General features: G+C 40.9%; 1 protein-coding gene across 3 annotated transcripts in view; it reads right to left on the bottom strand.

Annotated features, from left to right (window-relative positions):
• The window catches only part of cntfr (ciliary neurotrophic factor receptor), a 354,906-nt gene that overhangs the window by 17,736 nt on the left and 309,490 nt on the right, over positions 1-27,680 (bottom strand). For all 3 annotated transcript variants that reach the window (XM_050052470.1, XM_050052469.1, XM_050052468.1), the window contains one exon: positions 24,886-25,049. In XM_050052470.1, coding sequence (XP_049908427.1) covers positions 24,886-25,049 — 164 coding nt within the window. The remainder of the gene's footprint in view (positions 1-24,885; positions 25,050-27,680) is intronic.

The following is a 27,680-nucleotide window of genomic DNA, read 5'->3' as shown; positions in this document are numbered from 1 at the left end:
CGGTGTTTTACATTTCACTGTTGAATTGATTGAACCTCGATGCCCCCGCAGCCTCCACACTCCACACATACCAACACCGCCAGACATGCTTGCGAAATACCAGTGACATAATTGATGATTATCCCAGAAAGCTTTGGCATCAATGCCACATAATTTTATAACACAATGTAATGCATGCCAGCATTTGAAAGCCTTTTGTGCACACTTTAATTTGCAGAGCGCAACAGCGAATGAACTAAATGTTTGAGTCACGAGAGTGCATGAGAGAATGATTTGCTGCATCTCTGTAATTTACAGTTAGCGTGTGTGTGCGTGTGTGTGTGTTTGAGTGTTTGTTCGCCTTTGGCCTGTGTCTGAAAGACTGAAGGAAAAATAGGGAGAAGGAGGGAGCTACCTTTTCTAATCCTGAAGCCGAAATAAATGATTTAGTGACATGCCTGTTGCCCTCTGCAGTCCACCAGTGCAACAGACACACATTATTCTAACTTAGCAAGTAGTTTATTTACTGTGTCGGCTGGACAATATATATTGTAAACACAAACTCAGATTTGGAATACAGTACAATACATTTACCACAATTAACCAAGGTTAACGAAACTTTTTGGAAAGCAAACATTTTATACCGAATGGCACCTTATCTGTAGAGGACAGCAGGAGAGTAAAGCTTCTTTTCTTCTTGATAATAAACTGGTGACTGATGGTGGTCATCTTGAAGATCTGAAAGTTTTTTGGTGTACATCTGGCCATCCTCTGAACTTGTATTTTTGGCAATGTTTATTTTGGTTGTGATTTCCAATAATGACAAATGAACCAGTTATGTATGAATGTAAATTATGAAATTTGGATAAACATTGTACATAATCACAACTATATTAAAGTGTAGGTTTAGAAACTGAAAAATCTCAAACAAGACAATGTTAGAGAAAAGATTGAGAGCACAGTATATCTGAAATTATCCTGATGACACCTTCTAAATCAGATCACTGTGAGTCTAAACAGCCATGAGAAGGCAAAGTAAAAAAAATATTTTTTGTCATTTTGGGAACAATAAAGACCTGCTCTATCGTGTCAACAAATATCCAGTGTATCCTGTGTTGATTTTTTAATTGAAATAGAAAATAGTATTGGTAGTAGTAGTAGTAATAGTTAAAATAGTGAGTTGTGTTTGCCTTAACTATGAAAAGCTCTGGAAAAACCAAGGCCAAATCTCATAACTTCACTTAAGGTTCTCTTGCATTGTTTCATTGTGTTCAAAATCCTTTGTTTACCCACGCATGAAGTTACTGTTTGTGGTGTTGCAGCTCACAATTTTGAGGGTCAGGAAAAATAATATTGTAAGGTTTTGTTTAAAATCAATAAGAATATTACTTTACCCAACTGGTCCTAATGTTGGAGTTGGTCAGAAAGATGTAAAAAATGATTGATTTATTCTTATTTGTATTATATTTTTTGGATAGTTTCATGAGTTATTACTAGAGTCTGTCTAAGTCCTAATTATCATCATACAATACTGCTCAAAGTGAGAGATCAAATGGAAGTTAATGACTTTTCCCTTGGCATAACCCCTTCTTATTTCAGCCCGTTCTCCTTCTGAAGTTTTCAAATACTGCTGCTTTGTTCGTGACTTTGGCATCAGGCACCGATGCCAAGAGCCACCTTTTACGATGGTATGATACGCTGTGGGATAACGTCAGTTTGTCACACGGTCGAACAGAAACCTTACGTGGTGTTATGATATGCTGCAAGTCAGCTGGACGGCACCTGTCGCAACCGTATGATACACCACAGGATGGCATCAGTTTAAAACGCTGCCTGTAGCGACGCGATACAAGGAGGTAGAAAGTCCCTATAGGGCGGGAGGAAGGGGTGGTGGATGGTTCCAACAAACCCTGGACTTTCACCCGGGAACCCAGTATTCGCTTCCCCCATGGATGTTGGTTTTTAGCAGTTATCCAGGTCATGGTAATCATAAGTGCTATATCGTAGGCAACTGGACTTGCTTGAGTTTCTTAAAGACGTTTCACCTCTCAACTCAGAGGCTTCCTTGGTACTTCAATTCTTCTTCAAAAGAACTGAAGAAGCCTCTTGGATGAGATGTGTAAATGTCTTCAAGAAAGTCCAGTTGCCTACGATATAGCGCTTAAGATTCCCCTATGAATGTAGAGCCAAACAATGATGTATTTTTTTAAACCTAACCACATGCTTTTCTTGCCTGAACCTAACCATGTGCTTTTGTTGACGTCCCAGCATTGGTAGCAGCATCCTAGAACGTCAACAGCAGACACAGGAGGATTCCTAGTGTGTATGTAGACGTGAAAGTCCACTGATAAAGCAACGATGTGTGACGACTTGGGATGAGAACATGTTGATTATTTTGCAGACAATGCAAAGGCAGAGTACCTTAACTTCAGAATACGAGTCAAAGTTTCAGCTCAAGATTTTTATGTAGAGAAATAACAGTGCTTTTAGCTGGACACCAAAACAATTTAAAGTCATTGTTCTCAGTTCTACACTGGTGAGTGAAGTTCTACTGCCTTTCTAAAGCAGTGTCTATGTCGTTATGAACACAGTTTACTGATGGAAATGATGGCCAAAACTTTGAAAATAAGGCCTAACTGGTATTAAAACAGAACTGTCCATATCTCCAGGGCTGCTCAGGAAGAGTCTGTGATCTGATTAAAATCCCCTCACACCACCATATAATTTTTGCCAACCACCAGCTGTAGCCAAGCCTCTGATTGGAGTTTCCCCTTTAGTTCTTCAGGATGTGCAAATCTGGAGTCTATCTGACAAATAACCCCCTCGTACATCCCCAGCGTTGGCACTTCCTCCGTCTTCCTGTAATCTGTCTCTCATCGCTCACCCTCTCTGTAAAGTTGACCCTTCTGTTTTCAACTTTGCCTCCGCAGCCCCCTCTCTATCTGCTCCAACTCTTTGTCTCTGGCCCCCTCTCACTCTGTTTAGACGGAAGTTCAGGCTTTATCTGCCTAACCGAGCGCTACATTTATAGGCTTAATTTCATTAGTGGAATGCAATAACAATGTCATCCGAGCATGTGTGCCCGTTACATGTTCTCCGCTGAGTGCTGTGTGTATGTGTGGATATACTTTAGAGTATATAGTGTGTGTACATGTGTGTGTTAACAGACGTGTGTGCAGCCTTTGAGGCTAAATCTTCCACTGTTTATATGTAGTCCAACCAGCGTATCCAACCATAGCTTCTATCAGCATTCCATCCTGACTCTGATGTGTATGTGTGTTTGTGTGTGTGTGTGTGTGTGTGTTTGCATACTGACGTCTACGGTGTGAAAGCCTGTGAACGTCCAGCCACACACGCACATCTGTTTGATTCTGTGTGTTCATGCAAATCTGTGCCTTCATATTTTTGCAGGTGTGTGTGTTTCTGTGTGCGCATGCATTTAATATAAAGGTAAAACACTCGTGTTAGTACATGTCTGTTGCATTGGTGTTTGTGTTTACAGGGCTGATTTGGAACTGGAGCTTGTGAGTGTGTGTGTGTGTGTGTGTGTGTGTGTTCACATGTATGTGAACTACGTATATGTTTATATGTGGAGGAGTAAACAGCTTGCAGATAAACACTTCCAGAGAGATGGATGTGTTGCTGCACTGCCAAGTGGCTAAACAGGGAGAAGTGTGAGCAGCACTTAATATCACGTACTAGAGGGAGGGGGGGGGGGGGTTGGGGGGCACAGACAATGCGGGAGGGAGGAGGGGAGATATATGGGAGGAGATGCATTTTGGAGAGGCTGCTGCCAAAAAAACGCTGTCAGATCATTCACACTGTAAGACCAAGCTTGTGTATTGTGGAAGCGGTGGTGAAGTGATGTATATTTACTTGTTGCTCTCACTCTGTGTGTGTATGTGTGCTTGTACATGCAACATAATGAGGACCAACAAACATATTAGCAACACAGTGAGGACATATTTGAAAGTGAAGACATTTTGGATGGTACTCACTTTTTCAGCGGCATGTTTGAGAGTTAAGACTTCGTTTTAAGATTCAGATTACAATTAAGTTTAGGTTAGGGTTAGGTTAAGACATTTAGTTGTGATGGTTAAGGGTGGGATTTGTTCTCGTGCTGCAGACCCTACACCATAGCCTACGCACGTCGCCTACATCCTTGTGAGCATTTATACTTGTGCAGTGGTGTGTCTGTGTCACTCTGCAGTTACACCTCCAAAACACTAGTCGGCGGCGGAGGTTTCTGTGAAGTGCTGTAAAGTTTAGTTGATTCAAAACACACATTAAACACACATTAAACATGGCTTAATAGAGACAATTTCAAACACAAGTACACAAATCAGCTTCACTATAACTCGCAGCATTCACAGACAAAGCACTTGTCTTTATCTGGACACATTTTCCCCATAAATACAACATGCTATTGTTATTAGCACAATCTTATGGTATTTTACATTGTGTAAATTAGCCTAGCAGTTAGCTATCTTTTCCTCTACTCATATGAAGCCAGGGACAACAGCAACATTTAACAGAGGCAACTATACATCATTTTGCTCCATTACAACTCACAAGGTTCACCGACAAAACAACTGTCTTATACTTCACACATTTTCCAAACAAACATAACATGCTAAACGTTATTAGCATGAACCTATGGCATTTTACATTGTATAAATTAGCCTAGCAGCTAGCAATCTTTTCCTCTGTTCATATTAAACCATGGACAACAGCAACATTTAACAAAGGTAACTGTACATAATTTGGCACTGTTACACCTCACAAGGTTCACCGACAAAACAACTGTCATCCTAAACATGTTTTCTGAACAAATTCAACATGCTAACGTTATTAGCACAAGCCTATGGCATTTTACATTGTATAAATTAGCCTAGCGACAAGCAGATGCATCATGTCGACGCAGAGCCTACGCCGTAGCTTCAATGTCAATTCAATGCAGAAGTATAAATTCCACATAAGGGACAAGGGAATGCATTGTGTCAGTGAGGGTCCTCACAAAGATACAAGTACAAGAATGTGTGTGTGTGTATGTGTGTGTATTTATGCTTCACATGTGTCCGTAGGGCTGATGTATTGTACACTCAGCTGTTTAGAGCTTCAAAGAAAAAAACTGACTTTTGTATAAGTGTGTGCGCCTGTGCATATGCATTTGTATGTGTGTGACTCAGTGACTCATCCACACACACAAGGGAAAGCAGGCATACACACACACAAACACACTGCCACTCCTAACGCCCAAATATTTACCTTACCATAATCATGTCCCATCGACTCTGTGTAAATACACTGCGTTCACTAACCCCAAGATGTAATAGGTAATGATAATAATAAAGATTCTGCCCAATTGGAATGACCACAAAATGGTCTATTTTGAAAGTAATGATCCCTAAATGTCCTCACTCCGGAGAAATATCCTCATTTCATGCATAAACACCATATGTCTGTTCATTGTAAACAGCATATGCGAGCATGAATGTTTGACGATGAACTGGAGAACAGAGAGATGTCGGCCTGGTATTATTGCAGGAACCCACATGAGAGACAGTACACCTGGATCCTCTAAGCCTTCAAGCATGCACAGACATGCTAATTTATTGTTGTTTCCTTAACCAAGTTCAACAGCTTTATAGTAAAGAAAAAACATGAGTCGCAGAAGCTGCTGTTTTAAGACTCATCCCGAGTGCTGAATAAACATTTTACTTGGCTCATGACTCAACCGCTGCTATCAAATTTACCAAATTTGCCAAAGTATCTTATCAACCCTGATGTTGCTGTAAGAAAGCACAGTGCAAAGACACATTAATCAAATCTCTCTTTATTTAGCTTTAAGGAACTGTTCACCCCAAAACAAAGAACACATATTTTTCTTCGTACTTGTCATGCTATTTATCAGTCTAGATCGTTCTGGTGTGCGTTGCCAAGTGTTGGAGATATCGGCCATAGAAATGTCTGGTATTCAGCTTGTGGTGCTCAGACGTGCCCAAAAATACAATTGAAAAACTCAACACTAATGTCTTTTTCCAGATATGGACTCAGTTACTCAAGATAATCCACAGACCTTTTTAAAATATAATTTTTGGACACCTTTGAGCACCACAAGCAGTGGCATCTAGTTTCATTATACCTGAGTGAAGACAGACATCTCTATGGCCGGTATCTCCAACGCTCAGCTACTACACTACAGTACAGGTTAAAGCAGTGGTAAATGTTCATCATCCCTCACACTGGCTGCCAATCAGGGCTTTTGGTGTGTCATGCACTTATAATTTCCATGCACAAACGGCAACAAATAGGTTCCCCAAGACAGTTTCTTAAATTAAATTTAAAAAACATACATGTTTGCCTCTTTATTGGATTTGCATCACAGCACACCATTTGAGAAACACTGGGTCAGAGGAAAAATATGTAGCCTATTTTTATTTTGGGGTGAACTGTCTCTTTACAAGGCTGCACATGCTTACTAGTGAGTCGGCTAACTAGCTAGGTGGAGTTGTGAATTTGGATTAGACAGCATTTTTTGGCAGCAGCTAACATTAGCTTGTTATTTCAGAGCTACCTAGCCTACATCATCGTTTATTCGCTAAATCTGTTTCCGTTGCCAAAAGTCGCATTTTCCTAATATCGATACGCTGACTTCTCCACCCCCTCCAAGCGTAGAAACATTTTTGCGATATATCGGGCTTTTTTCGAATTTCTGCCGTTTCCATTCAAGTTTTTTTGTTTTTGCAATTGTTGAAAATGCGAATAAAAATAGGTGGATAGAAACCCAACTACAGCTAATACTTTCTCCTCACTTTGACACTGAGCTACAAAGCTCACAACCATATGTAGGTAGTAAGCCTTTTTGAGGTATTCTGCATTGTCTTTGCATTGGCTGTGTTTCTGTCTTTTAAAAAGATTATTTTTATGGCTTTTTACCTTTATTAGATAAGACAGTTTAAGCATGAAAGGGGGAAAGACAGAGGGAATGACATGCAGCAAAGGGCAACAGGCTGGAATCGAACCCGCAGCCACTGTGGCAAGGAAAAAGCCTTTGTAAATGGGACGCCTGCATTGGTTTTCATGGTAGAGCATGTAGCTGTAAATAACTTCCGGATGCTCAAGTAATTATACTATTAGAAAAAGGGATAGGATTTGATAATTTATTTCCTCCTTCTTCCTTTTGAACATGTGGTGACTCTTTGTTACACTGTTGAAGCATTGGTTGTGTTCCTTTTTGACCAGTTGTGTTAGTTTGCCTTGCTCCATTAACATATCGTTAAAATTAATGGAGCTGATCGCTTACAATAAATATCCTCCGAAAACAGTGGTTCCCAGCTGGTGGGTGGCAGTTCAAGAGTGGGTCATGGGTTCATTCTGAATGGACCGCAAGTGACTCCAAAATGTGTTTGTAAAAAAAGACCTGAAAGTTGATTCTGAAGATTCCGACTCCTGCTGTAGAGTGAGTGACTTGTGGACAGTTTCTTGATGAAGACAGTAAACTAGCTTGACGACATGGCCGAACACAAGTGTGATGCTGGATGTATTAAACTGTGTGGACCTTGAACTAAAGACTAAGGAGAAATCTGGACCCTGTGGCTGGACCAGTTGGGAACCACTGCCCTAAAAGATGATTTATGATTTCTCAGGATTCATAAACAGGCACAAACCCATTCATTTGAAATAATTCAGTAGCTCCATGTGAAGTCCATAAACATGATGTTTCCCAGATAACTTTAATGCCCGTCTGAGTGAAACACGATGCCAAAAGGCCTCAGTAATATCAGTTAGATAAATAGTGGTAGAATAAATAACTTAAGGTATTTTTGGGGGCTAAATCTGGAAGCAGATGATCGAGCCTTTGCAGTACTGGCCGCTCAGCTCTGAAGCAACTTTCAATTGAGCATCAAATCAGCTGACTCTGCTCATACTTTTAAATCTCGTCCCAAAATGTACCTCTACAAAAAGTCTTTTCCTAAGACCGGATAGACATATATGTATCTACTATTTCTTATTTTACTTATTTATTATTCTCAAATTGAGGTATTTGGTGTGTACTTGCAGATATGCATAGATGTATGCATAGATACATGTATGTTTCTTTAATATTGCTTTTGTTTTGTACGTTCTGCATCCCAGAAAAGCGCTTTATGCTTTGGCTTCAAAGTGCTCTATATATAAAACGTATTATTATTTTCATGATTATTGTTGTGCTTTCTTGCTTAGCAGGAAGGGCCATTTGTTCGGCTGAAAGATGAAAGAGCGGTGGCAGCACCACTGTAGTGGTGACATAAGTGACATTATGAAAAAAAAAGTGACATTTTAAAATAGAAAATGACATTATAAAGTAAAAAGTGACATTATGAAATGAAAAGCTGCATGAAACACAAGTGTCACTGAGAAAAATGTCATCGTGAAATGAAAGCAGGCGCCTGTAAAACAATGAAAATAACAACGGTGAAATAACATTTCATTACCAGTCGAGTTTCAATAATTTCTTGAATCATTGTTTCAGAGATGCTCAGAAATTCACCCTCAAACACACACACACATACACACACATTCACTGCTTAGTGCTACAATACACACACACATGCACACACTCCCCAAGAGCCTCTACAGAAATCCAGACAATGCGAGGGGCAGAGAGAGGAGATGTGAACATTCCTCAGGGATTGCATAAGGAACTGTGAGAAAAAGAAGTGACCCTTTACTTTTCACACATCCTCTCCTTTTTCTTGCTCTTCTTTCTCTCTTTCTTTTTTTTTACGCCATGCCCCCTCATGCCTCCTACAGTATGACCCTCTTTCTTGTGCCTTCTTTAATCGTTATTCTATCATGTACTTGGGTTTACTGTTGCAAAAACCTCAAATAACTTTCCCACTGGGATCAATAAAGTTTAATCTCGTCTTATCTCCTGCAAATATACATTTACTGTGAGGCTGTGGAAATTAAAATACGGAGAGAACTCCAGCTGACCCCTATGATTACCGCCAATGGCAGGTCATATACGAGGGATCCAATAATTCCAATAAAATGACTTAAATATTTTAATTAAAGCTTGCATCAAGGGGATTATACTTGCTATCATATACGTTGTCATATATACCTTCTATAGACATATACGCCATGGGGTAAAGCGCCATAGAGTTCAGAGATGGAATGGACAATGAGATGAGCAGAAGGAAGAAAAGAGGAAAAAATACATATAAAGAAGATTAGCATGGCAGACAGAAGAATAGGGAAAAATGAAGAGGCTGAGAAAGAAAGAGAAACAGAAAGATGCAAAAACAAGACAGTCTGAGAAAGCAGAAGAGAGAAGGAAAAGCAGAGAGAGGGAGACATGGAGAGAATTGGCGTCGGTGGTCAGATCTAATCCAGTGAGCATGTCTGTTGTCCTGGAAAGGAAACCCAATTATATGGCACTTCCACTGGCCCGATGGCGCTCTGTGTGTGTATGTGTGCGCACTGAGAAGGTTGGTCTCATTAGGTTGACTGACAGCTCCCATTTTTGCCGCCGCACACTCCTCCTTTTAGAGAACACACACACACACACACACACATGGACACACACACAGAAACGCCAGGTCCAGGGGTAATTTCTCAGACAGTATTTCTCTCTTTGAAGCCCCAATCGCCATCGCAGCAATTACTGTAAAAGGAAGCTAAATCCCCCCCCAGCCAATCGAAAATCCCAAACTAGACCTTCTACCCTTAAAAAGCATGTGGCAGTTTTAACAACATGGCAGCGGAGGCGTCTTAACATTAAGTCCAGTTTATGCTGTCATGTCAAAAATGTCAAACGTGAACACGTGAAGGATAAAATCTGAATCCAAATTCATCCCCTGCTGCAATGATTAAAAAAAAAAGCTCCAGTTGTTTTTTTTTTTTTTCAGAGTTTTTCTGGAGATGGATATTAAGACAAATGTTTATTGAGAAAATAAAAAGAAAAAAAAAGCGTATAGGCCTAAACCCCACGTGGCCCTGTACTGGATAAGTGGGTATAGATAATGCATGCACGTGAGAATACATTTTTGTTTCTTTGTCAGTGATTTATGTAGCAGTTAATGGTGAATGGGTTGCATTTATAAAGCTTCTTTATGCTGAGAATATTGGAAAGCACTTTACAAAGACTGACAATTGACCCTTCGACAAAAGTCCGACAACAACATAGCTGTGCTCTACATACTCTCATGCAATCGTTTCAGATTTCCTTCATTGTCAGGCTGGTTTTGTGGATTTTGATCTAAACGTTGTGCCTGGGCAATGTGTATTAATGATAGTCATTAACTTGAGAGATTCAAAGGAGATATACGTTTCTTCCCAGTTTCAAAAACCAATATCAAAGCCTGCAAAGTGTAGGGTTAGCTAGCTAGCTACTGAAGATATAGCCTACTGAATGTATACACATGCTACTTTTGCTTTTTAATGATTATAACACTGAATTAAGACCGACCCTGCTGTACAGGAACCAGTGAAGGGAAGCAGGGAAACTTTGCCGACATTCGACCAGCTGTGTGTCATCGCAGTGTGTGCAAATTCAACGTTCAAAGTCTCAAAGTCATCAGAAACTGGTGCTTGGTCAGTGACTTCCAGCGTCAGACACCAACAAAAAAGCCATCCTTTCATATTGTCAAGTGGCCGGTTGCCGTTATTGTTAATTGCGCGCGGCGGCATCAGGGGGAAAAATGGTGGGACAAGGATGAAAGTCAAGGTGGCAGAAGTCCAAGTAGGGCGGATGGGTTGGTGGATGGGTCCAACAACCACTGTTTTACACTCAGGAGGCCATTGTTCACTTCCTGTAAGATTGTAAAGCCAAATCCTGTTCTTTTTTTCCTAAAACCAACTACGTGCTGTTGTAGCCTAAACCCAACCATGCGCGTATGTTGGCAAAACGTTACTATGTTTTAGTTGTTGAAGGAAAAAAACATGAATTTGCGATGTTGTGCCAACGTAGTGCGTTTATTTTGAAAGAGACTGTGTGGAAACTGTACATTTCCTGTGACAACAGAAGTGTGTTTCCAAAACAGACAATGCATAAACAGGTAGGAGTTGACCCGGCATCCCAGAACGTCAACAAATAACGCACCGAGGGTACCTTGCACATCATATGTCGACACGGAAGTCTATGACCAAACGTCGATATGTGAGAATGTGTCTGGTGCTGTAAGTGGCACAAGGGGAGCCAAACACTGTTCATCTGCACACACTGCGATGCCACACAGCTGGTTCAATATCAGCAAAGTTTCCCTTTATATTCATTGTCTTGTGTGGCGATCAGCAGTGATGTGGTGGTTCACTTTTACACTGTGATCTGTAGCCTATAGTTCGGCTTTAGCTTCTAACTATCTTTGTCTTTTTAACCTGTTGTTGCTGCTGAGTCAGTTTGACATCCTGGATATATCCTTCAAACACAGACTGTAGACCCCTCTGTCTGCTTCTCTCTGTTTAGCTCGTCAAAAATCAGATAATATTTCTTCAGGGAGTGCAGTTAGTTACAGTGTGGGCTCCATGCTCACTCCTACAGCTTGACGGGCCGTCACAAAGGGGCAGGAATTAGCGAAAGGTCAATTACCCACTTGCACTCATTCAGACACCTCTAACTCACACTGCTGTGTCCAACATACAGTTACCCTCCACCCTCCGTGACTCTGATGTACAGATTATCTTTGGATTCATCGACTAGACTTGGACTGGGAGTTGTTTAGATCTGTGATTTTTGCCAACTACGACTAAGCTTCGAATACAATGCTGTGTTTATGTGCTGGACAGAGAGTCTGACATCCTGGACTTCTAAGTGGCTGTTAAATCAAGTACTGTTCTGTCAGATAATCAAAGTCATAAAACAAATGACAAGTAGCATTTGTTGTTATAGCTGTTGCAGTGTAAAACTGGTGAAAAAATGCATTAAAGAAAATGAAATCCAATGAAAACAGCCAGCCAAAGCACAGTGAGTATTGTATAATAAATATACTGCTGCTGAGCAAGCTTTTAATGATTATTTCTGCTCAACACTCTCCAAGGCCGCCTCCTTATTTGAGTCGTTTGTCAGAAAGCTTCAAATTAAGTCATCAGTCTCTCACTCAAATCACCAGATGGACGTTTTTTAAACTCCCTCCCTCCTCGTGTTGCTGCCCACAGAATGATGCATGATAAAACTGAAGCTGACAGAATATGATGAGTGGTGAAACTGCTGTATGCCAGCTGAACCACAGTCCTCCAAAGAGAGCAGCGCTGCTCAATGGCAGCTGGCACTGCTCATCAGAAGTTGTTGCCTTTGGGCAAAAAAGTTTCTACAAATTTTTCAGAAAAGCCTCCTAAGTGTGGAACATTTGGATGTTCTCTGAGCATGTTTAAGACAACCAGTACTGACAGGTTTTCCTGGGCACACTGTTTTTTTTAGAATGACCAATGCATTCCCCTCATTCAGGCAGCCACTAGTTTCTTTTAGTTCAAGTACAGTATTGAAATCAAATTCTAGACAGGGTGGCAACACTATGACATTTTCATGCGACGACAAACATATCAGAAAATATCACAGTTTCACTGTATCTCTGTACATATTATTACACAATTAGTATTGTCATTATTGGTGAATAAAGTCATTTTTTTAATGAAAATATTTATAAAAAGTCTGACAGGCAGTCAAGAAGGAAATGCGCATATGTAGGTTAGGTTTTCCATCTGGCTGCTTTTTTTCAATACTATAGATAAGCAAATGCACGCTACATAACCCTACAGCGGGATTTATACTTCTGCGTCGAATTGACACAGTACCTACGCCGTAGACTGACGTGAACCTCCCCAGACATGTAACTACACGTTGTAGTGACGAAGACCTCCTGTCTGTTTCTGTAAGCTGAAACCTCAGTGGAAACAAAGCTTTTATTTGCTTTAATCTCACAGAAACAATAAATTGTGAAGACAATAAAGCCTCCACAAAAATAACATTTTAAGTCTTGTGTGTGATTTATCCTGGCTTCATATGGGCAGAGGAAATCTCCCTAGGCTAATTTAAACAATGTAAAATGCCATAGGCTTGTGCTAATAACGTTAGCATGTTGTATTTGTTTGGAAAACGTGTTTAGTATAAGACAGTTGTTTTGTCAGTGAACCTTGTGGATCAAATGTTGCTGTTGTCCCTGGCTTCATATGAGTAGAGGAAAAGTTCGTTAGCTGCTAGGCTAATTCAAACAATGTAAAATGCCATAGGCTTGTGCTAAAAACATTAACATGTTGTATTTGTGGGGAAAATGTGTCCAGATAGAGTTTATCTGTGAATGCTGCGAGTTATAGTGAAGCCAACTTGTGTACTTGTGTCTGAAACTGTCTTAAGTCATGTTTAATGTGTGTTTAACTAAACTTCACAGCACTTCAAGGAAACCCCACTTCTGACTAGTGTTTTGGAGGTGTAACTGCATTGTGACACAGACACTCCACCGCACAAGTATAAATGCTCACAATGGCGTAGGCCACGTGTGAAGGCTACGGCATAGGGTCTGCAATGAGTCGATGCTGGGCTGTAGATGATCAAAACCTGCTTAAATTAATAATCCAACACAGTTAACACTGTTGTAATGGTACAAGATTTTGGTATATGAAGCGTTCTGGTTTCTGTTTGTAGTATTGGCCAATCAGGTTTGAGCAGGCTTTGACTGCCTGCAGGTAAACTTTAGGTTACCAGGGTAACCCCGGTTCTCTGATAACCAAGTGAGGTATCTCGCAGGCCTTCAGGCGTGACCAACCAAGGCGCTTCCCATAGTGAGACACCGAGCGAGGTTTGAAAGAGAACAGTTCATGGGAAGAGCAAAGAAGGTGAAAGGTACTGGCTAAAATCCAATCTTGGAACCAATCGGCAATCATATGACAATGATTTAACTTTTTATTTGCTTTTTTTCTAATTCATCTGCGTTCAAATGCAAATATCTGTTTATGGAGATTAGCTGAAATGTTGTCTGAACATGTGTCAAGTTGCTAATCGAACTGTTAATATGAGTGGCGCATGAAAGAGGAAGTCTTGGCCCAGATATCCACTGGCTACACCAGATCTCTTGAAATATTGGCCATTGCCCCCTGAAGCTTTATCATCGTCAGACGATAGACGATGGGTTTCAAGATTGGGTTTGTGGGGACAGCTTTAAAATATCTCCTCTGCTGTGTTTTTCTGGGACAAATCAAATCAAACCATAAAATCCTTCAGTGACTTCTTCTTTCATTTGGTGACTGCCATGTTCATTCTCTCCGAACTTTATTGGCCGTGAGACACAAGCCTCCATTATATGTGTGTGTCCTGACATCTCAAAGCAGATAAGCGTGTGTGTATGACAGCCCAAGGATTGACATGGTGATATAGAAATCAATAGAGGCAGAGGAGAGGGCAGTGGCCCCATTCGTCTTCATTCACCCTCACACAGTAAGACCTCCAAAGCACCACAAATAGATAACACTGATACATCCCAACTGCAATCTGGGGAACACCCATGGGATAAGATGACTCTTTCTCTGATGGGTGACATGTTTGACACCTCTTTATATAAAAGTGTTCGAGAAAAAGCAAATCCTTCCAAGTCGATCTTGCTTCCTGTCTCGGCTGTTCTTTTATATTTTCTCCTACTGTCTTAGCCCCCATCTCATATTTTCTTTCATGAGTTTTTTACTTCCCTTTGGCTAATACAATGAGAACTAAGATCTGATTTATATGAAAGGAAGTACTGTATATTTTTATTAGATTCTGCCACAATTATCAAAAAGCCAACAGACTGCACAGCCAGATCTACAGTATATATGTCTGTGTGTATATAAAGCAAATAATACAATTCAACTTTAATGCATTTTGACAGCGGAGTAAAATGATGATGACTTTCACATGTGACAGGACTGAATCCATTCTGTGCGTGTGCGTGTCTGTGTGTGTGTGTTGGGAAGATTTGATAAACGATCTGTCCGTGGCAGTGTCCTTTAGATGGGATGTTTTCCCCCAAACAAGGTCTAAACATTTATCATGTGCACCCATAGATACAAATGGATGACTTGGGAGATGGATGGTTAGATAGCTGGCTTAATGCATGGATGGAAGGATGGATGGATGGATGAATGAGTGGGCAGTGGTAAAACTGGGGATTGCTGAGAGGGCGAAAAGTGGTAGCTAGTAGTAGAAAGGGATTGGAAGGTGAAAAGGTGAGAGAAAAAGATGAGAAGGAGGGAATAAGAGCCACTGTAACTAAAGTACGCAGCCATACACATTCACAATCATACATATAGTGTATCTATGTGAATATACTTACAATTACACACACACACACACACACAGCTCCCAGCTCACTATTGATTCATTTAAGTGCTCGCAGGATGAGAGTGACTTTTGGCAAACATACAAAGACCATTATTACATGGATGAGCAGATGGAGAGAGAAAGAAAGTAAAGAGAGGAGCGATAGTAAAGTGAGGCAATATTGACGAAGACATGAGAAGAGAGGAGAATTAAGGGGGAAAAAAAAAGATGGGGGAAATGCTAGAGGGAGAAAAAGCGGCGGAGAAAGTGAGGCGCAGGGAGAACGAGGGAGATGGATGGGAGAGGGAGGGATGCAGCATGTCAGACAGAAGGACGAGGGAGGAAAAAAAATGCGTGATAAATAAATAAATGAAAGGCAAAGCTGTGTTGATCAAGCGGACACAGATTTAAGGGAGATTTTACCTCCCCTCTGCTGCGGCAGCTTCATTTGTTGTATCCCTCTGATTCATATCTTTTCTTTTAACTTTATTTTTGTCTTTATTTTTAAATAACTAACAACGCATTTAGCAAAATGAATAAAGAAAGCACAGTTACAGGAGGAACAAAACAAAATCACTAATAAAAAGTGGCTAAATCCAAACATGTATATTCTATCAAAACCCTTGCACCCCCAAGTCCATACAGTTCAATCCACATATACTTCTAAACTCATATTATTCCCTATTATTCCATTTCTATTGGCTGTCAGAGTTTCTACTGTCACAATCCTTTGTATTTAGCAGAGGTGAATTATGGTTCTAATCTTATGTTTGTCCCCCATTTTCTATGTAGTTTTCCCACAATGTGCGTCCCACTCTATGATTTCCTTTCCATTTATCAACACTTGGGCTTAGTTTCTGGAGCCAGTTTTTTTGTTAAGAGTTAAGCAGTTATCCTTAGTATTCTAATAAGGTATTTATCTTTAAATCCAACTATCCCCTTTAGCATTTTACTTAAAGTGAGCTTCCCCTGTTTGAAAGACCAGCAGCCGCCACTGGTACACACAGTGTGGGTGTGACAATGCATTGACAGCCTGTGGGTGGACAATGCAGATGTACAACGTAGGTCTGTGTATGCACCGTGAAAAAAACATCTCCAACATAAAAAAGGTCTTGCTCTTTTAAAATTGTGAGTGATGCTCAACTTGCAGCCTGCAGGCCAAATCTCGTTCCTGATAGTATGACGGGTGGTCCACTGACAATAAAAATAAATTGATTCACACTTAGAGGTCGGGCCTAAGCCACAAATGTCCTCAAATCCTAGAAACACCTTGCACAGCATATACGGCAAGCAGCAGCAATAACGCACTGTCCAACAATGGCACACTGTGAGGACGGAGCACCTGCCGCAGCAAGCAAACACGCCATCTCCAGTCATTTTGACTTGACTCTGGCTTCACTACTAGTTGACTGGCTCTTGAACAAGGTGATGAGGTTTACGTTTTGAAACCAGCCACCTGCGATTTGACCAGTGGAGCTCTGTCTTAAATGAATGCTACTATCTCAAAAAACGAGACAATAAGGTTGCAGGCTGCCTTATGATTAAGAAAAATTGTACTAATTGTACAATATTCTTGAAGCAAGATAACAGACATCAGAAACATTGAAATCCACTCCCTGCACAGACAGACCGTTTCACTTTTAAGTCTTTCTGACAGACTTTAATCACTCAGCAACGAGATGATGAGATGGAGACTTTCAGCAGTTTCCTGTTTGTGCATGTGTTGAATGTCTGTGAACGTAATATGGATAACCTTTGACTGTGTGTGTTCTTTGTCTCCACAAATACACTCATGCATCTGCGTGTAAGAGCGCTTGGATAGCATTTGCATGTATATTAATCTCCATAATTAGAAGAACGTGTACTGTATGTGTGTGAGTGTGATAAGAGTGTATATGTCCATTTCTGTGTGCATATGGGTGTCTCCATGTATGAGACCGTCTGCATGGAAACCTGTGAGTTTTCAGTTGAGTTCAGCAACATCCCCAAAGGGCAATTACAGTGCAGCAGATGCAGTTTCATACCACGGAGAGAATATTGAGCAATCTGAATTTGTTCTTATCACAGTTACTGGAGCATTGCTTTAATTGCAGTGAGAGTTGGAGTTCACGTCTCAGTGAAGGGAGCGTGAGGTTGGAATAGAAACAACACAAGGCCATGGGAAAGAGAACAATTCACTCAGCGTTTACAGGCATACAGATGTACTGTTTTGATAGATTTAGATATTGTTGATAATTAAGTCTCAATTAGAGATTCCACCACAAGCATAATGTGATGTTTTTGTTACTGAATTCAATGAGACAGGCCCTCCAGGCTATGTTTTAGACTCTTGGAAGCTGCAGCCTAAAGGAAGTAGCTCATCAGCTTTATGGGGTGGATAATCAGGGTATTCAAAAACTAAATGAGCCTGTTTGATTATTCACTTAAAGGGATAGTTCGGATCTTTTGAGATGGAGTTGTATAGGTTACTTAGATGTTAGTCAGCACGCCCCCAGTTTGGAGAAGCAGACTGAAAGCTAGGCAATGCGCTGCTGTGGACGGGGGCAGCAGCAAATCGTGTTTTAGCTACCTGATAAAAGTCATACAAAAGTGTACGCTATATTTTCATGGCTTTACCTTGCTGTCAGACAGGGAACTGAAGCCATTATATTGCACTTTTTGAGGCTCCATTGACAAAAACAGTAATTTACCATCGCTGAACACAGGAGTTTCTGGTCTACCGCTGCTCAATCAGATAGTTACAGTAGTTTGTGCTATTGTTTTATTTTGGCATATCAAAGGGTTAGTTTGGATTAATCAAAGTCACACAATAACACAAACTATCTGACTGAAGCAGCGGTAAACCAGCAACCCCGTGTTCAGCAAGCTAGAATGACTGTTTTCTTAATGGAGCCTGGTGACTTTGACGAGGGCATGGATGAGTAAGTGAAGGCGTTAATGGCTTCCTCATTGACAGGCTGTCTACGTCAAGGTAAAGCCATGAAAATATTCCTATTAATTTTAATTAATTAATTATTTAATTATGAATTTTTTTCAGGAGGGACTTTTTTTAGGTGGATTAAATCACAAAACACATTTGTCACATATCGACGTCTGGTCATGGACTTTCCACGTCTAGTTACGATGTGAAAGTTACCCTGGGTGCGTTGGTTGTTGATGTTCCAGGACGCCCGTGTCAAGTTATGCCTGTTACATGCATTGTCTTCTTTCAAAATACACTTCTGTTTACAGAGGAAATTTGCCGCACATACAGTCTCTTTCAAAATAAACACACTACGTCGGCGCAACAATGCGAATTGACATTTTTTTTCCTCCATAAAAAAGCAACAAAAGCATGTGGTTAAGTTTAGGAAAAAAGAACAAGGTTTGGCTTTATATTCTTACGGTAACGGCCAACCCTACTTGGACTTTCGCCGCCTGAACTTTCGTTCTTGTCCTGCTGCATTTTCCCCTGATGCTGCCGAGAACCGTTAAACTATTACAGTGACCAGCTGCGTATCATGTATATGTTTAAGGGTGGCTTCTTTCGTCAGTGTCTGATGCTGCAAGTCACTGCCCAAGTGTCGGATTTCGCCGACTTCAGAGTGAGACTGGGTTGCTAAAATATGTTTTGCTGCTGCCCCATCCACATCAGTACATTGCTTAGCTCCTGTCTCCTGTCTGCTTCTCCAAACTAGGGGTGAGCCAACCGGTAACTGCCCATTGGTCCGACAGCCCATTGGTCCGACATCCCATTGTTCCGACCATATTAAACCCATTGTTCCGAAGTCCGTTCCGAAATCATCATGATGCCCTGTGGTTAAGGTCTGGTTAGGTTTAGGCACAAAAACCACTTGGTTAGGGTCAGGAAAAGATCATGGTGTGGGTTAAAATGAAAAAGAAAGTGACAAACACATAAGCTGTGAGCCTGCTTCGCCTCAAGCCTTTCCCAGCTGACCCAGAGCCGGTCCCGGCGCACCATCAAGGCAGAAATACGCCCGCCGGGAGCCGTTCAGCACCGCGGACCGTCAGACTAATGGGATGTCGGACCAATGACATGGACCCGCTCCAACCATCATCTACTGTAAGTAATACAATGACTATGGATGAATACATCATACAAACCCACTTCAAAAGATCCAAACTATCCCTTCAAGTGCAAAACAGGGGCTATAGCATGTAGCATTGCGTCATTTCTTTGCTCCAATTGAAGCCTATGGGACACACTGGACCAAAGACAGAAGAGGTCAAGGTATGGTGTGACTGTGGCATATCATTACAACTTGAGTGATGATGCATGTCAGGATACCAGTGTCATACACTTCCTGTTTGTGTTGCCCTTCGTGTCCTGAAACTGAGTCTATGTTGTGCTTTTCTAATGGTCATATTTTGGCTAAGTCTTGAGTCCACCTCTCTCTATTCTCTGTTCCAGCCATGATTTTATGGCTTAACATCTTCCAGAAGTTTCTGCCTCTCTCCTTTCTTCCCTTGAACCATTCATCTATCTTCCTTTAACCCGAAACACCTTGTAACTGATAGCTTATAAAACTTCACTTTCAAAGTAGCCTTTAGTGCTCCCTGTTTCTCCCTCGCCTCCAACGCTTTCATCCATTTATCTGTCTATTTTAAGCTGACGTTGCTCAGTACATTTAATCACGCTCCTCTCCATATGAGAATTTCTCTTTTTCTTGCCATACCTCTGATCCATTCAATCTTCTTTCAATTTTTATAATCAAATAATGTAGTCTCAAGCTTATGTGCTTTATTTAACATTACATCTTGTTAAAATGCAATAAGCACCTTTTTCTTTTCTCAGTCAGTCATCCAGGGATATGTATGAGTCTACAATTCAAACACCTTTGTCACTCCATAATTTAAGTCCAAATGCTATCTATTAATGTCTATCTCACTTAAAGGCTTCACACTGCCTCTTTCTCTTTACTGTGTCTAACGGAGTCTGCTATTCATTCACGTCCTCCTCCGTCGCTGATGCACTCCATTCATCTCTACTTCAAAACTTTTCCTCATTTTCCTCCTTCTGTCTGAATCTCCATCACTCTAAGTATCTGGGCCAGTCGTCCCTTCATTCCTCAGGAGGATGGATGGTTTCCTCTGAAGATCAATCTGATCACACCGCCGCTTTCATTTCTGACTCAAAACACATTTCTAAATGTTACATGTGAAAGCCATTCTCACCCAGCGCTGCTGTCTGACCACATTAAAGGTGGATTCCTAAGCAATACTAACCACTTCAATTAGTATTCAACCTCCAAGGCTATAATTAATGAAGTTTATATGGGGCCAACAAACAGTGTATCTTATTTTGGCAACCTCATTTAACTCCACTTAATGATTTATGTCACGGCTTGATAGCTCTAAACCCAAATGTTTTCTACAACAATGTGCTACTGAAGTCATTAACCATGCAGTGTGCAGTATATTCAGCCATGATCGGCTCTAATGGCGCTATTACTGGGTTTGTTTACAGGTTTTTAACAGTAGCAGACTGGTAAACGTGCTAGTTTTAGGACATTTTATGGCCATAAAGAGGGAACAAATTTAGTGTTTGATAATGAGACCAACTGCCAGTTTAACAGTTTGACATTGCGTTAATGTCAGCCAATTATCTATTAACAAGACTGCATGCTTTCTGCGGGATCGAGAACACGGCCAACACTGTTAACCAGCACTTAATAAAAGGGGCAGAAGTGCAACCATACGATGTTCACAAGTCCAGAGGTGGTTTAGAATTCCCCCATCTGAAAACCACACTTAGTGCTACAAAAATTAAAACCATGACCATGGAGACATTCATCAAAGAGCAGTCGAAAACCCTGCGGTTTCTCAGCTGTCATCATCTGTATTTATGTAATTTCCAAATTATGTGTTCTTACCCAGCCCAAATATTGACTTAAGGTTTCCCACCTTTCACGTTACGCACCAGTGCACGTATTGATTGATTAGTGGTGAGGGCGAGAAGGGGAGCTAAGAGTGTGTGTCAGGTTTAATCATCAATCTATACCGCAAAGATCTGAGACGCTCTAACTTTCTTCAGTCCGACTGCTCTGCGTGAGTGTGTGTGAGAGACAGAGGGAGAGATTGAATGTGCACATGTGTAGATAATAAGTCGGTCTTCATATGTGTGATTGTGTGACTAAAGGTTTGTGCATAGATGTTACACATGAAGCTATGTGAATGTAGTGTGCTGTATGTGTGTGACAAATAACTCAATTTAGTTCTACTTTGTCATAAAAGACCCTTTAAGAGCCAAAGTCACAATGACACCAGTTTGTTAGCTGAAGGCAAAACACGACTCGCCACCACAGGGCTGTAGGCTACATAGGAGTCTTAAAATGTCGTCTTGTTGAGTTACTGGGAGCCAGAATAGAAGGAGTCATGGCTCAAAACTTTGATTTTATCACATACCAGCCGCCACTGCCTGTCTACAAAAATGAAACGAATGGTTAAATGTGATAAGACGAAAGGACTGGACGGAGACCATCATCAAAAATGCTCACATGTGCAGCACACACTTCATATCAGGTTAGGGAACAAGTATTTCCTGTTGTAGGGATGAATAAGGTTATGTGTATTAAGGATTATCATGTCCACCTCATCAGAAACTGGGGAGGGATTAAGAGGAATTAAATTTTAAATTAAATTTTTAGCGCATTAGCTAGGAAACCGTTTAAAGGGGAACTAATGTTTTTTTCAACCTAGGCCCTATTTTCTGATCTACTTTTGTCTAAATGAGTGATACGATGTTCAGTATGTGACATTTCTCCAGTACGAAGCTAGGGCTGACCTGCCTGCAGCCCGTGAGCACTCGCTATATTAAATAATAGGGCAATCAGACAGCGTCAAACAACGTCAAAATACGTCCACTAAAAGTGCATTTTTTTCACACAGATAGGCTCGGACTGTTAGTATAATTATCTGACAACATAACGGAAAGGAGAAATGAACGTCTGTGTTTACCTTTAGCTGGATTCGGACATGTTCCTCTGCCTGTTGCTGCTCCCTCGCTCTCCTTGTCTGCTCTTCAGTTTCAATGAGCTCTGCGTCCGTGTACGTCTGTGTACTCAGTGTTCAAATAAATACGGGCGGTCATCAAATTCAAATGGCTCATCCAGATCCAGTCGGTCAAAATTGGGTAAAAATTCAGCCATGACTACTCCAAACAGAGTAACTCCTCGCGTTTCTAAGGTCACTCCAGTGGTAACTTCCTGCAACAACTCAAATCTCTCTGAGTGAGTTTTTTGACTTAAACGTGTCTGAATATTTAACCCGATTTTGACCAACTGGATCTGGATGAGCCATTTTGAATTTGATAACCGCCCACATTTATTTGAACACACAGATTGATGCAGAGCTCATTGAAACTGAAGAGCGGACGAGGAGAGAGAGGGAGCAGCAACAGGCAGAGGAACACGTCCGAATCCAACTAAAGGTAAACACAGACGTTCATTTCTCCTTTCCGTTATGTTGTCAGACAATTATACTAACAGTCCGAGCCTATCTGTGTGAAATAAATGCACTTTTAGTGGATGTATTTTGACGTTGTTTGACGCGGCCTGAGTGCCCTATTATTTAATATAGGGCACGCTCACGGGCTGCAGGCAGGTCAGCCTTAGCTTCGTACTGGAGAAATGTCAAATACTGAACATCCTATCACTCATTTACACAGAAGTAGATCGGAAAATAGGGCCCAGGTTGAAAAAAACATTAGTTCCCCTCTAAGTGTTGTCTTCCTTTATAAGATTGGCATAGTAATCAACCACAAAGCCGGCCATCCTAACTCTGGCAATCCTGTCAAATCATCCATGTATGTATCCATCCATGTAAAGGTACATGATATGATAAGCATCAATTTTCATACCATGATATATGGTTACTGCAACCCCAGACACAGATTAAGGTAATTATGGTTACAACACTGAATCCTTTTATAATAAGAGGTAGCAGGCTTTACAGAAGCTCACAGACAACAATTAGAAAGACAGAGGGTCTTGAATGTGTGAACACCTCTCAATTTTGCTGCGTGACAGCGAACAATATTGAAATTACTTTAATTTGTAGCCTATTCTTGTACAAAATGTATAAATTTAAGGTCTTTAAATGTCTATTAATGTCTGTTCTATTTTCAAAAAAACTTTCCCATCAAATTCAAAACTTTCATGGATTTTGAGGACCCACTGCAACCAAAAAAAACCCCAAAAAATTGTGATCAATGATACATTTGAGAAGCAGGAACCAGCTTATTCTTTTATGTAATAATTTTAATTACTCCAATGAATATTCTGTTGATCAATATGACACAGTAAGCACCTCATCTCTGTGAACGGCCTTAAGGCAGCCTGATTACAGGGAGAAACAAAATCAAGGATGTCTTGAGGGTTTACTCATCTCAGGTGCACATCTTTAGTTCAGCTTTGTTTGAATAAGGTGAAAAACAATGCCAAGCGGTGCCAAATAATCACACTGAGGTAACTGGATATACTGCTATTTTACTATATCGTATTAGAACAAATGATACAAAAACACATGAAGATACCGCCACGTAAACTTCGCCACAATGGTTCAATTCATATCAAGTGAAGTGCTGTTACAGTAAACGGGAAGATGTGAGGGATATAACAAACGATGGAAATATTGACATAGTGAGGTAATGACAGAGACAGAGATACTTGTTGAAGGATACGTATAGATGGAAAGACTGAGAGAAAGACTGAAAAATGTGTATTGCTCTATGATTCATATGTGTGTGCGTTTCCATGTGAGGGTCTGTAACCCAAGTTCTTGGAACAACACCTTTGCAAACCATTGACGGGCACGATAATAACGCTGCAATGTTAGACCTTGGTTGAGGGGAGCTTTCATCCCAGGAATCCTATAGTGGACACATATGCTTTTACTATACGAAGCCCTGAGGGAACTAAACCCACAAGAAACAGTCAGATACAGTAACATACACCAAAGAAGCTGAGCGATTATGTCTGTCTGACCAGGAATCAAACTCAAATGGCTACAGGTTGGACCATTTCACTTCTAACTGCTCTCAGAGGCATCTTCCTGGACAAGTAGTTTTATTCTTTTTCTGCAAAAAGAATCCCTACACTGCGATAGTTGACTAAGAAAATGCACAATGAGCTAAGATTGTTTGGTAAAATTGTCATTGTTAAGAGACAATGTATCCTACTTCCAGAAAATTTGTCATTTCCTTTCGAGAAATATTTCTGCAATGAGGTGAAACTCAATCTGCAAAATGGAAGAATGCCAGGCTTTGTCTTCAGAACTCCACTTCCAGAGAAGAAATAAGACGTGCTCACCAGAGGTTTTCAAATAGCAAATAATGAATCATAATCTAACAGGTGTTTTTCACAATGTTGACTTACAGCTGTTGGTAATGGAGCTGTATCTGGACAAACACTCTTGACCGTTTATAACTCCCTTTATTCTTGGCTTATGGCATAGTCATTACATGTGTCAGCCAGATTCTTTTCAGGACAAGCAACTCATGAGTGAGAGGTTCCTTTTAACAATGTGTGATTAATGTCCATGTGTTCAGTTTTCATTGGAGTTCAATGTGTTGAATCATGACCTTAGAAAAACAAATGCAGAACTGTAGGGGTGTGTGAACTCTCAGTGCTACTCACGTGCTGCCACTGCTCTCGGATGAGTGGACGGTATCGAAGGAAGTATTTCAAAGGGAAGTTGTCGATGTCAGGCCAGGTGGCGGGGCTGTGCCAGGATACCTCCAGCCTCCGGGCGTTGAAACGGATCTGGGTTGCTGTCACTCGCTCCGGGGGGTCTGGTTTAACTGTAAGGGAGGGAAAACAGCCAGTTAAAAGGGCTCCCCACCAATCCACCAAGTTTCGTGAAGCAGTATTTACCAATCTGTAACTCCTGTCTTGTGCTGTACGACTTTTGCTTCAATATTAATTCTGTTAGCAGTTGATTGTTACATTTATGATTCTCACACAGTGGTGGCTGCATCCGACCCAGTCGCCAGAAAAAATGTTGGCATACATTTCTGCAAACCACGCCAACTTGGTCTCACTCCGAAGTCGTCGAAAACCGGCGCTTAGGCAGTGACTTGCTGTGTCAGACACTGATGGAAAAAAGCTGTCCTTTAACATCAGCATGATACGCAGCTGGTCACTGTTATAGGTAAACAGTGCCTGGTGGCGTCAGGGGGTAACGTAGCGGGAGAAGAGAGAGCGGTGTTCGCGTGCCATAAGATTCTAAAGCCAAACCCTGTTCTTTTTTCCAAAACCCAAAGAAAGAAAAAAGTCAGTTCGCAGTGTGGTACCAATGCAGTGCATTTATTTTGAAAGAGACTGTATGTGAATGGTACATTTCCTGTTGAAATGGAAGAGTATTTCAAAAGAAGGCATTACATGTAACAGGCAGAACTTGACACGGCATCCCTGAACTAGAGATGTACAGATACCACTTTTTCCTTCCCGATACCGATTCCGATCCCTGAACCTTAGGTGTCTGCCGATACCAAGTACCGATCTGATACCAGAAAACCACCAAAAAAATAATTAAAAAAAAATATATATATACTACATAATAGTAGAATGAATGCCATAAAACTTTTTTTTATTATTATTATCCAGTGTTGACACAGATCAAGACACAGGTTAAAGTGCAGCCACACAATTTGGTAAAAAAGACATTTTAAAGGCTACAGTAGAATGCTTTTTAAACTCCGCTCCGTTTCCATTTCATTTGCCTGTAGTGTGCATATGCGTAATGACGTGAGGCATTACGTGGTATCGGATTGGTCATAGCCTGTACTCGCCGATACCCGATACCGCATTTTAGGCAGTATCGGAGGCCTTTCCGATACTGGTATCGGTATTGGTACAACTTTACCCAGAACGTCAACAATCAACACACCCAGGGTACCTTGCCAATTGTATCTGGACGTGGAAAGTCCATGACCAAACATCAATATGTGCAGCACATTCTCACTCCAACCTCGTCACATATCAATGTTTGGTCATGGACCTTCTACGTCCAGATACGACATGAAAGGTACCCTGGGTGCGTTGGTTGTTGACGTTCTGGGACGCCATTTCAAGTTCTGCCTGTTACATGCATTGTCTTCTTTCAAAATACACTTCTGTTTTCACAGGAAGTTTACCATTTACATACAGTTTCTTTCAAAATAAATGCACTAACTTGGTACAACACTGCAAGTTGACTTTTTTTTTCCTCTAACAGCTAATGCACATGGTTGGGTTTAGGCAGCAAAAGCATGTGGTTAGATGTAGGAAAAAAGAACAGAGTTTGGCTTTACATTCAAACCAATCCTGCTTGCCTAGTTAAGGCGACATCCACCATCACCTCCATCTCCCACTGACAAGGTCAGTTTGAATACATGTAATCAGAACTATGTCTCTTCAGATATGATTCATATAAAACATATGAATGTAACATATCACTGGTTTACAGAAATGTACAACACCAACATTTTCCTCTAGCGACTGAGCTGAGCTGAGTTTTTTCCCATGCAGATCTTTTCTGTCTGGTCTCAATGTGAAGCCAATTTGTCACTGTAAAGTTCTGGAAATGGAGAAACATATGTTTTCGTCCATCTCTCGGGTCAAGCAGTGGACAGCGCAGCTGGGTTCAAAGTTTAACCAATATGAGCTCTTGCCACACCCCCGCTCAACTCGGTGCACCGTGGACATCCGCCCAGAGCCGTCACAATAAACCATATTCACATTAAACCAGGAGGAGTTTTTCCTGTTATAATGAGAATACGCCTTTAGGCTTGAGAATTCAAATATTTGAGAGAATCAGGAGGGAAGAGGAGTCAAAGAAAAGGAAGGGAATGTCAAATAAAAGATGCACTTGAGTTTTTGAAGCTTGACTCACAGTAAGAACTAAAAGTCAAGATTTCACTGATTACGACCACTCTTATATTAATCTGTCTTTTTAAAGTTGCAAGAGTAATCCTCTAAGGTCTAGGAAGTCAGACACATAATAAGGGGTCTCTACTTCCAACTCTGAGAAAAAGTCTTCTTCTTCTAATGACTAAAGGCCACTATTATTATAATTATAATAATTATTGTATTTTATCAAGGCCACCATGCGCTCTAATGTAAAATAAAGAGTCAGAGGGAGGATGAGGATGACATTTGTTAAGTGAAAGAATCTAGAGTGAAAGAAAGCAGCAGCTGAGAATGTTTGAGGGAACTGTTGCTAGACAGAAGCCGAGAAGCACGAGTCCTTGATGAAAAGGCAGGTATAAATGTTGTGTTTCTGAATACCTGTCAACTGAGAAAGACGCACATTCAATTCAAGGCTTTTCAGAGGATATTGAATGACCCAGTCTTTGTTAGATCACTCCCACTAGGGAACACACTGGGCCACCACTTCAGCTATGAAACCTTTTCTCAGCCAGACACACATATGACATAACAATAGGGAATGT

Source organism: Epinephelus moara, chromosome 9, assembly GCF_006386435.1.
Source record: "Epinephelus moara isolate mb chromosome 9, YSFRI_EMoa_1.0, whole genome shotgun sequence".
In the NCBI taxonomy this organism is placed as follows: domain Eukaryota; kingdom Metazoa; phylum Chordata; class Actinopteri; order Perciformes; family Serranidae; genus Epinephelus; species Epinephelus moara.
The sequence above is the reverse complement of the archived record's forward strand: the minus strand, read 5'-3'. Positions and strand labels throughout refer to the sequence as shown.